General features: G+C 40.6%; 1 protein-coding gene across 3 annotated transcripts in view; it reads left to right on the top strand.

Moving 5' to 3' along the window:
* Positions 1-7,468, top strand: part of LOC139614423 (calsyntenin-2-like) — a 267,128-nt gene extending 259,660 nt beyond the window's left edge. For all 3 annotated transcript variants that reach the window (XM_071471679.1, XM_071471678.1, XM_071471680.1), the window contains 2 exons: positions 3,595-3,779; positions 3,981-7,468. In XM_071471679.1, the coding sequence (XP_071327780.1) occupies positions 3,595-3,779; positions 3,981-4,205 (410 nt within the window). In that variant the 3' untranslated portion in view covers positions 4,206-7,468. The remainder of the gene's footprint in view (positions 1-3,594; positions 3,780-3,980) is intronic.
* The last annotated feature ends 6,989 nt before the right edge of the window (positions 7,469-14,457 follow it).

Genomic DNA, 14,457 nt, shown 5'->3' with positions numbered 1-14,457 from the left:
AGGAGAGACCTTACTCTTAATCTACCACAGGAGATTTAATTATTTATCGGACTCTAATGGAGTCTACTTACAGGCCTGGAGAGTTGTGTGGCTAGTGCTGTTAACAGACCAGGGAGTTGGGGGGCTGAGTGTCTGTGTGTCTGGGAAAAAGAGGTCAGAGGAGCAGAGAGGCTGGTGGGCGGTTGGAAATCAGAGCGTGATGTATGGCAAAAAGATTTTTAAAAAAAAGAGAGGCTTCGAGTTGTAGTTTCAGCCATGACGATTTTTAGCCACATGAATGTTTCAGATGATACCACGCTGTATGGTAGGGTTACATTGTGTGTATGTGCACGTGTGTGTGTGTGTGTGTGTGTGTGTGTGTGTGTGTGTGTGTGTGTGTGTGTGTGTGTGTGTGTGTGTGTGTGTATATGTGTGTGCGCGAGTGTGTGCATGCAAACACTCACCAAGTTACTCGTAGGGGCTGCGTGAAGCTTCACTCTGAGGAAGATCAAAGAGCGTGGATTTGGTGTGAAATTCTAGGGAACTAGACTGAATCAAATGATCATCTGAAAAATCCCCTGCGAGTCTTGCTCTCGTTAAACACACACACACACACACACACACACACACACCAGCAGACACTGGTGAAGAGAGGGCAGGACCAGAGGAGTCGTGTTATTTCGGTAGGCTGGAGATCAGAGCGGAAAAAATAAATATCTTAGATCAAGTGAAATCCCTTTGCGTATGTTGTGGTTATGCTACTAAAGAGAGCTTATGATACATCCTCGCAGTTGTGTGCTGCACAGAGACCAAATCTAAATGTGATTTAGTTATTTAGAAATCAATTTGAAACAATCTACAGCTGACATCCCCATCAGTCGTAGCGTCAAGTCATTAGGCTTCATGATCTGAGGACCATGAACATCTGTACAAGATTTTATCGCAATTCATCAACAGTCAGAGATTTTTTCAGTCTGTAACTTTTATAAAGGATACTTTGAAGCACAGCTTAAAAAGACACTGAAAACAGGCCAGTGCTGCTAAAAATTACCCAGGGAAAGAAATGGGCTTTCACAATTATTAAAGATCACAATAATAAACAGAGGACCCATCTTATGTAAAGGTTAAAGATACCTCCTGTACAATAACCTGAGAGAGAAAAAAAAACATCAATAGGCTGTTACAAAAGGCAATTGATGTCAAAGAGACCAGAAAACCATAATAACAGCCTTAGACAAACCTCAGCCACAACAACATGAGAAAAAACTATTATTTTGGACGCAACACAGACGCTGTATTTCAGTCTGGACCAAACTGCTGGACTGACTGACAGGCCGGCATGCAATCACTAGAGCCATACTGTGTGTCACTGATAAAAAAAATATAGAGCTGCTTTCACCTGTGTTCTGAAGATGGTGCTTTTTTTTCCTTTTTTATCGTTTGGGGTCCGGCAGCCAGGGCCGTCCATCCCATTCTCGTGGACACGATATCTCAGTGATGCATTGACAGAACTTCTTAAAATTTGGCACAAACATTCACTCGATCTCAAGGATGAACTGATTAGATTTTGGTGGTCAGAGGTCAAAGGTCAAAGGTAGCTATTTCTCCAAACTTCACACAGCAATTATGACAAAACTTCAGAGACTCTGGATGAAAAGGGATGTAATCTGAAACTAGTCTGAGTCATGGAGGCGGCAATTCTAGTTTTCTTTTAATCTGACCTCACTAAATCCAAACACTGGGAAAATACTGAGGTGGTAACAAACCAGTTGGGGTTGCATCTGATGAAGGTGATCAAATATCTAAATGATCAGAAAATAATTACATCCAAGGAAATGTTACATGTTTTCAGTAAAGTATGTATGAAGAAATATATATTCCTTTTGTTTACCAAAATGTAATTTACATAGAGAACATCCTGCATCCTGGCATTACTTATCTCTGTTGTCAGTTAAGACTCAAACAAGTTGAACTCCCCGATAAACCTTTTACAAACAGTTCCAAAAATCCAATAACTCTTCTTAATAGACTTATGTGAGATGTGGGAGGTTAGGGTTAGTCCTGTCAACACTGGTTAGAAATCAAGAGAGTAAAATCTGTTGTATTTGATCAGGTTTTACAAAAGAGGTGCAAGATTTTTAAAACTTGTTTTATATGTTTATAAATATCACTATAATGAAATAATGTTAAATATTTTTCTTGTGTGTTAAATAAATAATAAATAAACCCTATTCATTTTAATTCATCAATCACTATCTCTGTATTTACTGTTAATGTGTATAACCCTCTTTAAGAGTTTTATCACAGAGACATGGCTGTACTTCAGTCCTCAGTGGAAACATCATCTTCCACAAACCACAGGAGAAGGCACACACTACCTTCTTCTTAATATTACAGTCCTGAACCAGGGAATTCTTGGTCTCGGATGCCTCCACTTCCTCCTGCTGCAGGACCTCCAGCTCATCATCCATGTACACAATTGCACTGGTCCCCAGTCTGGATGTGACCTCAGTCTCAGTAGTTTGCACAGTGGCTGCCTTCTTATCCAGAGAGACCTGTGGAGAAGCCTCCCTCCACTCCAGAACAACTGAGTAGTCAATGTGCAATGTGGGAAAAGAACATCTATACTGAAAAATGATTTTGGAAAAACACTTTGTTCAGTTCATTTTTCATTAAGAAATAACTTTTCAACTGTGTTGGGACTAAGACAGTCTCATTTTTTAAAAATGATCTCCCCTCCCTTTGAGAACAATCTTTCACTGGACACAGATGAGGCTGCGGTACACAAAAAAACCCACTGTCAGCTTGTAAAGGCGTGGATGAATTCATTTCCGTCTTCTTCTGTATTCTGTCTTGACCCAATATTTCAGTGGATCCTCACGCCGTCCAATATGAGGTTCAGCAACATATTACTGCGTCTTGATTCTGGCGTCTGCTGTGACATTTTGGATTTGTTTGACACTGATGTCCAGATAAACGACGTTGTTGGTGAATGCAGTAATTAAAGGAGCTATTTGTAAGTTTTACTATTGCTACATAGCTAATATTAGCATTAACAGCTGTTTACTTCCCAGTCTGGATGAAATGAGCTCAGCTTCAAACTTCTTTCTTTTACTCACAAAGAGCTGTCTCCAGCAGCGGAAAGCGATGCCACTTTCAATTTTTTTCTCTATCACTTCTTTTCTTCTACTGAAGTTATGATGCTAACCAGCTAGCCCCCAGCCATCTCGTCACTTTCGGGGAGCGACTCACTGTATCCCCCACTCTGAACTGAAGATGTAGCTCTCCTTAGAAGATATATCATAACATCTTGTCGCAACGATGGCCGAAGGTGTTGTCAAGCCTAACCATGGCTTTATTTCATTCATTACTCCATTAGGGCGTAACCAATGTATTTCATCAGCCTGGCACACTGTCTCCTGTGCTCTTCCTACAGGGCATTGTGTATCAAATGCTGTGCAGTCAGAGAGAGAATATGACATTTAAAAATAACAAAATAAAAACCCAGCAAGTGCCAGAAGCTTTACAGAACAAGACAATCTCAACCCAACACAAATACCTCTGATCCCACATCGGTTTGTCTCACCTCACCATCTTCTCTCCTCTTGTTTCCAGGCGTACCGAGTGCTGCCACAGTAGTAATTGTCATGTGTATCGCTGCGCTGGTGGTGGTCGTGGTGTTGGGCATCTACCGCATTCACCTGACCCACCAGCAGGAGGTCAAGCTGGCCGAGACGGCTAAAGAGGCGGACGCGACCTGGAATGACTCAGCTCTGACGATCACCGTCAACCCAATGGAGGTAGGAGGCCTGGAGGAATGGGGGAAGATGGTGTCAGGGAGGGAATGTAGAAGGCAAATGGGAGGTAAATAAGACTAGATTATAAAGAAGAAAAAGGTACATCAATGATCTGAAGAATTGAAGAGAAAATGATTGTAATGTTTTGCTTTTAAAATTTTCTAGTCATTTGGTTTCTAAAACTTGAAATATTTACCACCGCAGAACCTTGAGCAGCCCCAGGCTGCCGAGGAGGAGGCCAGCGATGAGGAGGAGGAGGAGGAAGAGGAAGAGGATGAGGAGGAGGAAGATGATGATGAAGAGGAGGAGGATGACATCACCAGTGCTGAGTCAGACGACAGCGAGGAGGAAGCGGACGTCGAGCTACCCAGGATGCAACGCTCAAACAAGAAGGGCCAAAACTGGGACAAAACAACAATATCCTATTGAAACACACACACACACTCTCGCACAGTCACGCACACACACATTCTGCAACACGTCCGTACGCAAACCTCAAATCAGACGGTTCAGACAAAGACTTTATGTGATGTTGATGATTTAAAAATGAGGTTATATCTCCCACTACTGGAAAACTACACCGAAACATGCACACACACATGCACACACATACACACATGCATACACACACACACACACACACACACACACACACACAGTGCAATGATTTAACCATAGCCTTGTCAGAAAACCTCCCATTTTATACAGAAACAATATGACACTAAAACTGCTCGTCAATCAAACTACGTTCATCCTTCTTAAAGGGACAGCTCGCCAAATTTAGGTCATCCCCTAAGAGATGATGTTCCTCTCCCATTACAGTCCACACCACAACAACAGTCTTTAAGTTGTACCAACCCCGTTTTCTCAATCAAACCCCTGCAACAATACATTCAGTTTGATGTGTCAGATTCCACAGTGAGATTTCTGATGTCCCATAAAAATGTAAAACTTTATTTCTTTATTTAAGAAAACTGAGTTGCAAAAGGAAAGAAACTGACTATTTTTGGTTTGTATACTTCATGTTATTTGTCAGTCTTTATTCTAGCCTCTGTGGCAAAGCCAGGTGATTTTACAGAAATAGCATATTTTCAATGGTACTCAAAAACCAACAAAAGAAAAAAAAGATAATCGGTGTGCTGTCGCAGACGTCACGTTGAACTAGCCGAGGGGTCAGAGTTCTGGGTTTTTGGGAAAGACAGAGGAGTCTCCTTGTAAATTTTTATACGCTCCTTTCTTGTAAATACTGAGTATAGTAGGTGACCCTCCCACCCCTCCTCCACCCCACTTTCTCCACCCAGAGACCCTCCTCCACCTGTACACAACACACGTCACCTCTCCATGTATATGTACACACCGTGAACCCTTAGAGAGTCTTTACGGAAACGACCCCTCAGTCCTCTGTGTGTGTTTCTAGCTCAGTGTTCAAATCATTCCAGCTTACCGCAACTTGGGTTTGTTTGGATGGATGCGCCACCTGCCTCCATAGCGACTGAGTCATAGGCAAGATGTGCATGCAAAGAGATTTCCAGACTTTAAAGTCTAAATCAAAGAGCGGGGATGCAACAGAGAAGGGAGTCCTCTCACTATCCATGTATAAACCACAAGATTTGCTCCAATTGAATTTTATTCTCAGGTGTGTCTCAGAACTCAGTGAGCGGGAAAGCTACACTATTAATTCCACAATCGCACTCCTAGTAGTCATTAATGCTGCATTGCAAAGATTTGGAAAGTCGGAAATCCATACTCTCTACAGCGTTGAGTGCAGTGGAGCAGCCTTGAGCTGGAAGTCCGAGTAGAAGGTCAAGAGACACAGTTATTTATGTCATTGTTAAAGCCCCACTGCAACTGGATTTATGAGGCAGACCAATATTGATATTTGACTGTGATAAAGACATTTCAGACAATTTTTTTTCTTAACATAAACATCCAATTTTTAATAAGGGTCCCTAGAATTTGGTTAGCAAGCATATGTGACCAAATTACGCACTGAGCAGGACAATTTAACAAAGCCCATAACAACAACTACATTTTAAACAGTAAACTTTACTGGAATAACAACTATAAACTAAAGAAAAAATATTAAATATTAAATATTTTAAAGAAGAGCTTTAATTATATAGAACTATAAGAAACATTCAGTGAAGTATGTGGGCAACCCTGGAACATTAAAGCTGCACTAATCAATATTTTTATATTAATAATAGATAAAATAACTAGATGTAATGTGAAAGGTGTCGCTTATTGTGACAATCCCACCGAGATTAATCACCCAACTCTGCAGTTTCCCTCAAACCCACTGTGCGCCACCTGCCCAGCACCAAACAGTATAATGACAGACAAGATTAGCATCTAGCTGGTGAAGCATTTAGCAGCTAAAGGGAGTTGGTGGAGACCAAAACAGAGCAAAAAGAGAGTGAATACTGGACTTGCACTCATCAGATGAACACAAACACAACTCCAAATAAACAGTAATCATGACCTGTGTCTGCTGGATGTGCAAAGAGACAGCTGTTTGCTAATAAATTTAACAGACTGCCCCCAAGTGGCCAAAACATTTTACGTATTGACTGACATGCACTCAAATTTAAAATATTTGCACTAATCTAAAATTGGCTGATAGCAGTGGCTCTAGCGTGCACCTTTAAAGCTGCACAGCATTCATTTTACGTCTATAATCTCTACACTTCGATCACATTAACAATGCTATATACTGTAAGTAGCTAGGTAATGCTGCTGAATACCAACGACTCAAATTGAGCTGTCCTTTGTGGTAAGAGGGTAAAGAAAACATAACTTTCCTGAAGTTTTTCCCAGCTGGATAACTAGAATGCACAAAGAGTGCAATTACAACTCACCTGCAAGAAACTTACCACTTTCCCAAACTTCTAACTTGGAATGAAATGCAGCATTAATGGAAAAGATTTAGGTCTAGGGAACGAAGTCACATTACATAAATCCCACTTCATTAGCAGCACTTGGGGCCACCGAATTGTGAAGTTGCCTGGTGCAACTTAAAGATAAAGGGAGAGAGAGGTGAATGCATTTAGCAGCATCACAATTGACATAATCAGGAAACCCACTCGAAGGTTTCTTCACCTTGATGTGAACGGGCATTAATCTCTGGCGCTGGCCATCCTTAATCCAGTCTGTGTGTATTGTTTGATAGAAAAGAGTCCACAAACAGCAGAAAACAGATGTGTGCAGCGGTTGATAGTCTGCCACTGATAAATCAAGGTTCGGTTTAAGTCACAAACACTGGAACGTTCCCTGCTCTGACCTAGACTGCTGTCCTTTGGGTGTAGCTGGGAGAAACCTACTGTATGTGTATACTGTAGCTCTATGTTCATGTAAAGATCTCATATGTTGTTTGAGAGTTTTCCTCATCTACTGTGACACCTGGTCTTGTGACGTCACCTCTTCACTTGCAACCCCCCCCCACCCCCCACCTCTTTTGGTGGATTATGCATCAGCCCGATCCCTAATGTTGTCCTGATGTTTGTTTTAGATGAGAAGGACGGTGAAATTAACATGAAAACTTGTATAATGTGTTGTTTTTTTGTTTTTGTTTTTTTTGTTTTTTCTAGTTTCTTTTTTTTTTTCTTCTCTGGACTCTTTGGTCTGTTTTCCTTTGGAATGGTCACTACAGCACTTTCTGTAAATTGGCCAATAAAAAGTTGTTTTGGAATCTAGCTGTGGGTCTCATATTTGTGTGATCGTGGGAGGTTTTGTGCTGCAATTTAATCTTCAGAGTCTGTTATTTCATTATGAAAGTTTAAAATCTTATTATAAAAGTGGAAAAACTACAATCAGTGTGGGAGAAATGTGTGCAATCAGATTCTAATTATTTATGCAGAAATTAGAGTTATGTTTTGTATGTTAGTGAAGTTGAAAATTACTTCACTGGGAATATTATCTCCAAAATATTGCCTTTAAGCTTCAAGATAAAATCACGTTTTGCTTTCATTTTGCTCTGAAAGCAGCTGACCTCATTTTTTTTTACATAGAGCCACAGTCTAATGACAAAGTGTTTGATTTCATGTAAAGCCACAGGCATTTTTCTTTGGAAAATTTCTTTAAAGACATCATTTTAATTGAATGCGATCATCCATTAATTTACTTATCCTCTTCAGGGGAAGGTGCGGCACTGATCCCCACTGGATTACTTTTTATTCTTGATTCAGTACTGCATGAAATAGGCCACACAAGCAAGACAAGGGCAGCAAACACAAGTTAAAATTATGCAAAATGTCCTCATTAGTATGCAGGTTTTTTCCCTCCACGCTTCTACACTGAGGTCCTACAGTGTTATTTTTATATCTGTAAGGCGGCATGTATCGTGTTTCTACAGTTATATGACTTGTGATGTTTCTGCTCTGGAAATATGCACACTGTCAAAGCCGGGGGTGGTTATTGTTAGTATTACTGTTAGTATTTATAAGCCGCAGCAGGGGGCCCGCTCAAGAGAGAGAAACAGGGTCCTTTGCACAGTGAAAGAGCTGGTTGGACAAATAAATAGATTTTTTTTTAACTTGGAAATTAAGAACAGGAGTAAGTGTGCTTAACACTGTCTTCTGTTCAGTGTATTTCATGCTATAATAAGAGCACAGGCAAAGCTGCAGGCTGAGGTAAATAAAGATTAGATTTTTATTGTCACTGTGCTCGGAACAGTAGAAATATGTTTAGCAGCTCTTCCTCTTCTGTGTGAATAATGGAGAAAACTGGAGGTCGGTGTCTGCGCTGCCTGTTGGTTGTTGATCGAGTGCTCTGTCTAATCTTAGCATCAAGGACAAGTCTGCGCTGTTGTTGGTGTGATTATTGCTTCATGGTCCAAATGTTGAGGAGAACCTACTGTGTGTACAGCCTGCCTGCTTTCAGGACTTTTTCAGAGCAGTTTGGAAACTGATCTGTATGAATGTTGAATGCTGCTCGGCACCACAGACAGCAAGACTCAAAGCTGCTCAGACGCATCTGCAAACAATAATATACCACCAGCTAATGTGGTATGGGGGGGGGGGGTTAAATAAGTTAATAAATGAAATAAAGTTAAAACAAGTTAAGACTATGTGCAGCCTGTATTCAAAAACTCACTTTTAAACTACAGTTACTCCAGTTTTTAAATGTTCAGGTGTTTGAGAAATCATTGAGCAGTATCTTGTGTGTCTAAAGCTTCACACAGATTTAATTGTATTCACAGAGACTAAACCTGCTTTCTGGAAAACCCCTCTGGTCCATCTGGGCTGTGGCACAAACTTATTTTATTATTATTTTGAAATCACTGAGGCTTTATGGCGGATAAAGGACAATATCAGCAAATCAGTAATCTATAATTAACACTGAATGTTTGTGTTTGGGTGTGTGTTGAAAGCTTTGCGTGTGCATGTGTGAGACAGCTGACTGTGGAGACATAAATCTGCTCGCACTGTCACATTGTGAGGCGTTGTCTCCATGTGGGGACAAAAAAGGTTCTGTAAGTAAGTGCAATGTCCTAAGTTAAAAAGCCTGGTGAAGACGATTGCTTTCATCGAGGCTGTGGAGAAGCCATCATCAGCTGTCAGGAGCACCTCCTCTGGCCAGTGGACACCGACTCAAGACTGAGATTCTACCTGGGGAAGCAACTGATGTTCCCAGAAACTACACAACAGAAACCCACTACAGTGCTGAGGCCAGACACGCTGCTGAAATTGGAGGTCATCGGTTTTTATTTTGCCACCATCCCACTGTGAACACATTGCAGACTCAGCACCTAGAAATCATATGTAGAGATTTAGGACACACACGATGAAAAAGTAAAGACAGCTGATGTGCAGACCTGGTACATTTGTCTGCAACATCTGATTAATACGATTGTAAAATATAATTTTGAAATATTTGTTGATTGTAATTTTTGCTTCATTCTTCTGGTCTCTTTATACCATCTTTGTTTAATAAATGGAGCATTCACATACATTAAACGTGTGTTTGGTCAGGACAACATTGCAGCATAACAAATAAATGACTTTTCAAACTTAATGAACAATTAGTAGAACTAGATTACATAGACTAGACTAGATTAGATTATGTAGATGGTTTTGTAATTAAATAAATATTAAATTTAGCTTTATTTATTTTGTAACTTACATGTACTTCTTGTTATCTCTGGACAATACCACATAGTGAGGATTGGTGTCTATTAGCGATAGAATGTCTCCATCTAGTGGCTCTTAAGTATACCGCACATCTCTGTACCATCATCCTAAACCCAGTGGTAAACCTGTTAGTGTTTTATAGCTCCTGTATATCCTGTCCTATGCTTTTCACACATTCTGTCACAACCTGCTGAGGTATTAATGATCTCGTTTATGATTTCAGTCTTGAGCTAATTTGGGATTAGCATGTTTTCTTTTGTTGAATAGCGTCATTAAAACCCTCCTTGCTGCTCTAAAATCAGTGTAAATGATGGCCCGGGAGGCTTTCTCGTTATAAAAGAACTAAAAACCGTCATGAGAGCAGAGCAGGGGGACGCCGCAGGCGCTGTCACCTTCATTCTCGACTTACAAACAGTATAACTATGTGTATCAGTAATTATCACCTTTGTCCTTATGGCAGCATATAAATAATGAACTTGCCTCAAACAGAAATAGACCGCACTTATTCCCATGTACAATTGTTATGTGTATTTACACTCCAAGGCAGGGAGAATGCATAAATGTTGAAACTTTAATTGTAACCCTGAAAAACTAAAACATTGATGAATGCACAATAAAGGCAACTAAGGGAATTTGAAGATCTGGTCTGTGAGGAAGCCAAACCTCACAGTCATTTATTTGGAAAAGGGTGAGCTTGAGACGAGAGCAGGGAAGTGAAAACAAAGGCGGTGAACCAGAGCTAGAAGCAGAGCTGCCTTTCCACAACAATATACAAGCAGTCTTGATATTTTAAACTAATAGCAGATGGTGACATGGTGGTGGCTGGTGTGCGCAGGATTTGAAAAGTTCAACCAAAAGGCCTGTGCACACCGGAGAGTCCGAAGCCAGTGTAGCATGGCTTTTTGTGTGAGAATTGACTGAAATCTGTTTCCACAGCAAAGCGTGACCTTCAGTGTTTCACCGGTGCAGAACAGGTTATTAACATTGAACTAAAGAATTTGTTTTTCAGTAGACATGGTTTGGGTGCATTTCACAGAATTGCGAGTGTGAGTGTGTTTCTGGCGAAGCAATGAGAATGACCTTCAGCCTGTGGTCAAACTGCAACAATATGGATGAACTGAACTGAATAAAGTGGAGCCACGGAGGGCTTCAGGGGATTTAACAATGCTGTGTTCTCTGCACATGTACAGCCTCAGACTGAGCTTTAACTCTGAGTGTGGTGGGGTATTTTGAGCACAGAAAAATATCGTTTGCAAGGACATATCACATCCACATTTCATTACCTTACAAAGAATAACCCACAGGCATCAATTCCTGTTGCTCTTTGAAGAAAGAGCCAGTCAGAGGTGTGAATCAGAGCAGTAGTCAATTTATAATGCTTCGTCAATATGGTTGGATTAATACAAAATTCAAAAGTGAAATGATTTAAGCTGGAGATGTGTTGAAGTTTTCTAAAGGGTATAATCTTTATCTTACACCCTCTATTAGTGCCAGTGTAAGAGGATTTTAAGCTCTATGAAGGAATGTTTCCTGCCAAAATGTACATTGGGAGTTGTAGTTAACTCCTCCCTTAAAGGAGCTGTTTGTAAGTTTTGCTAGTGCTACATAGCCAACGTTAGCATTAACAGCCAGTCTAGAAGAAACTTTGTGAGTCAAGTAACACCGATGTTAACTCTTGTCTTTTTCTAGCATGCTAACCAGCTAGCCCCAGTCCATCTCATCACTCCCAGACAGCAAACTTGCCCCGAAGATCTAACCTAGCTTAGAGGACGTATTATAACCTCTTGTGCTGGTTGAAGCTCTTGTCAAGCGACATTCACCACCATCCTCTCCTGGTTAGAAACTTTGTTCGGCAGCATAGAAAACTTACAAATTGTCCCTTTAAGGTTTGACATATGCAGGCTTGTTCCCTGACTGTTTTTTACACAGCTGTTTGTCTTTTGTACTGATAATTCAGCTGGGAGAGTTTCATGCTGATCCAAACAGTAGAGGTGCTCAAACTGTGTCACATATCTGTGGGAAAAAAATCTATGGGGCTCAGTGGTTTGTGAGCTGAGAACCGTACTTGAACTCGCTCCTAGATATCATTGTGGATATTGGCAAGCATGAAAATCTTTGTGTGATCATAATTTCTACAAATATAATTAATGTGCTTACCAAAAAAATATGTATGTGCGCAGGATGTCTAGTTGCATCCATACACTTCCACCACACCCCCCTGCAAGAGCACGGGACTCTGCTGGGCCTCTGCCCCTGCTGAGCTCCTGAAGTAGTTTATATGTGACTTCCAAGCAAGTCCTGATTGGCAGAAATCCTCTGCTGGCACAGAAATCCGCAGGAGGAAGCAACCTCTGATAATTGGAAGTAGAGCCCCATGAGGCACATCAGTCCCCACATAAACTTCCTTAGAACACAAGTGCTGTCAGTCAGCTGACCAGAAAAACAAAAGAAATGGAAAACCATTTCGGAAAAACACTATTATATTTGGCCTGAGACATAGGTCAACATTTCCTAGGAATTTCCAGAGAGCACTTTTCAGAATAAATACCCAACAGCTTTGTATAAACCTCGTAAACATTACTATTCATTGCCAAAACTAGTCCAGCACGCCTACAGGGTATGCTCTTATCGCTTATAAAATATTTTGAATAAGAAAATTTCTCCACCCTCGACGAGCTGACATGGTCACTTTAATTTTCAATTGATTCAAACTGACTTGACATAGAAAAATGTCCACAGTATTAATGTGATAGTTGCTTTGTCACATCAAGTGGAAGAGGGTGAAGGGAGGCTGGGAAAATCCAATGTGACAGCAGAGTCTGTGATGATGGAGGTTAAGAGTGTAAACCTGGCTGATAGCTGATTGGCAGTTTGCAGGTCAACATCGTCACCACAACCTAAACCTGCTCTCTCAGTTTCCTGTGGACAAAGCCAAAGAAATTAAAGGCTTTATAGGTAAACTAGAATTGTAAAATGTCATATATTACACTGTTGTAGACCTTCCCTGACATCCTCACTAAAGCTGTCTGTTGGGTAATCATGGGATGGTCGGTAAAATATAATCTCTTCTACAGAAGCAGAATGAGGAAGCTACTAGAGGTTGTGCAGCTGACGCATAATTTCACTCAGAGATGAAGTGTTTGTGACTAATTCAGGGCTTTACAGTTCATTCTTGACCTTAGGAAACAGCAGCTGACGAAGCAACTGGAGGTCCAAGAGAAAAAGTCAAAAGCGTCAGAGCAAGCATGTAAGTGGACCTTGAGTTAAGATTGTAATTTGATTAATTACAGATTACAGATAAGATTATAATAACAGATTTTTTATTATGGCCACTTGGGGACAGTAGAAACAAGCAACTTTTATGTTGGCACACAAACAGTTGTCAGCAGATACGGAGTGATATATGCCTTCATTTAGCTTTGTGATGACCGGAAGTCCAAAGCTCTGTTTCTGTTCACCACCAACTCCTGTGACCAGCCCACACCTGTGCAGTAATCATGCTGTGTAATCAGCATCTTGATATGCTACACCTGTCAGGAGGATGAATGATCTTTGCAAAGATGAACACATTTGTGAAGATAATTTAAGAGAACAAAGCCTCCCTGTGTGTAGAAAAAATCAACTCATGAAAAATGGGAGTAAAAACAAAAGTGTTGTGTTTGTTCAGTATATTTTACCTCCCAGATGTTCTGTTTTTTTTTTTTGGTGGAACCAGCACTATGAGAGCAGTGAGCGTGACCCCAAAACAATAAACTGAAAGATGATGAAAGGCTCAGTTGAGCTGAGAGAAGCTGATGAGTTGGGTGATAATTCTGTGTAAGTTCATCAATGCGAGCGATGCCGTTCGCATTATACATAATCATTTGATAAACTGTTAATATATAAGAATACTGATTGGAATCACTTAAAGAATTCAGTGTTAAAGACAACTTAAAGACAAGTCACCATTGATAAGAAAAAAAAGCTAAATCTTCATCTAAATTTCCATGGCAGCTGAGCAAACTCAGTGTGCTGATGAAGTGTGTGGTGAGCAGCAGGACAAGCAGGTAAGTGAACCTTGAGTTAAGGTCTTGTCAGCTGGTTTAAAGCTGAATTTTCATATATATTCACAGCCTTCAAGCACACTAACCCCCTTCTTATTCACCTCATAAACGAACCCACTTAGCAGGTTGGGATTACACGTCTGCTTTATGCTATAAAAAGTTAAAGGCTGTACAACTCCAGTGGCCAGCAGCACCACACCACTTCAGTGTCAAGGACGCACTAATCCCCTCTAATTATGAGGCCGGCATAAGAGTAGTGTCTAGAAAATGAGTTATGCCACTCTAAAGAAGGAAGGTAATCAACACAGGAAGTAGCTCAGTGTTTACAGCTGGTGCAAATTACAAGGTTTATCAAATTAAAGGGGAAGAAATTCGAACCTTTTAGGTCAGTTTACTCATCCTGTCAAATTGTTCTGCAATGTCTTTGCCTTGTGAAGATGATGCTGTGGTGATGTCGTCAGGGTTGTGTTAGCTTGGGTGTGGAAATGAAACATCTTCAACAGAAAGCCA

This window comes from Trachinotus anak, unplaced genomic scaffold (genome assembly GCF_046630095.1).
Source record: "Trachinotus anak isolate AG129_WGS33_773 ecotype Australia unplaced genomic scaffold, CSIRO_AGI_Tana_v1 ptg000034l, whole genome shotgun sequence".
Taxonomy (NCBI): Eukaryota; Metazoa; Chordata; class Actinopteri; order Carangiformes; family Carangidae; genus Trachinotus; species Trachinotus anak.
Note: the sequence above shows the minus strand (reverse complement) of the source record. Positions and strands in the feature narration are given on the sequence as shown.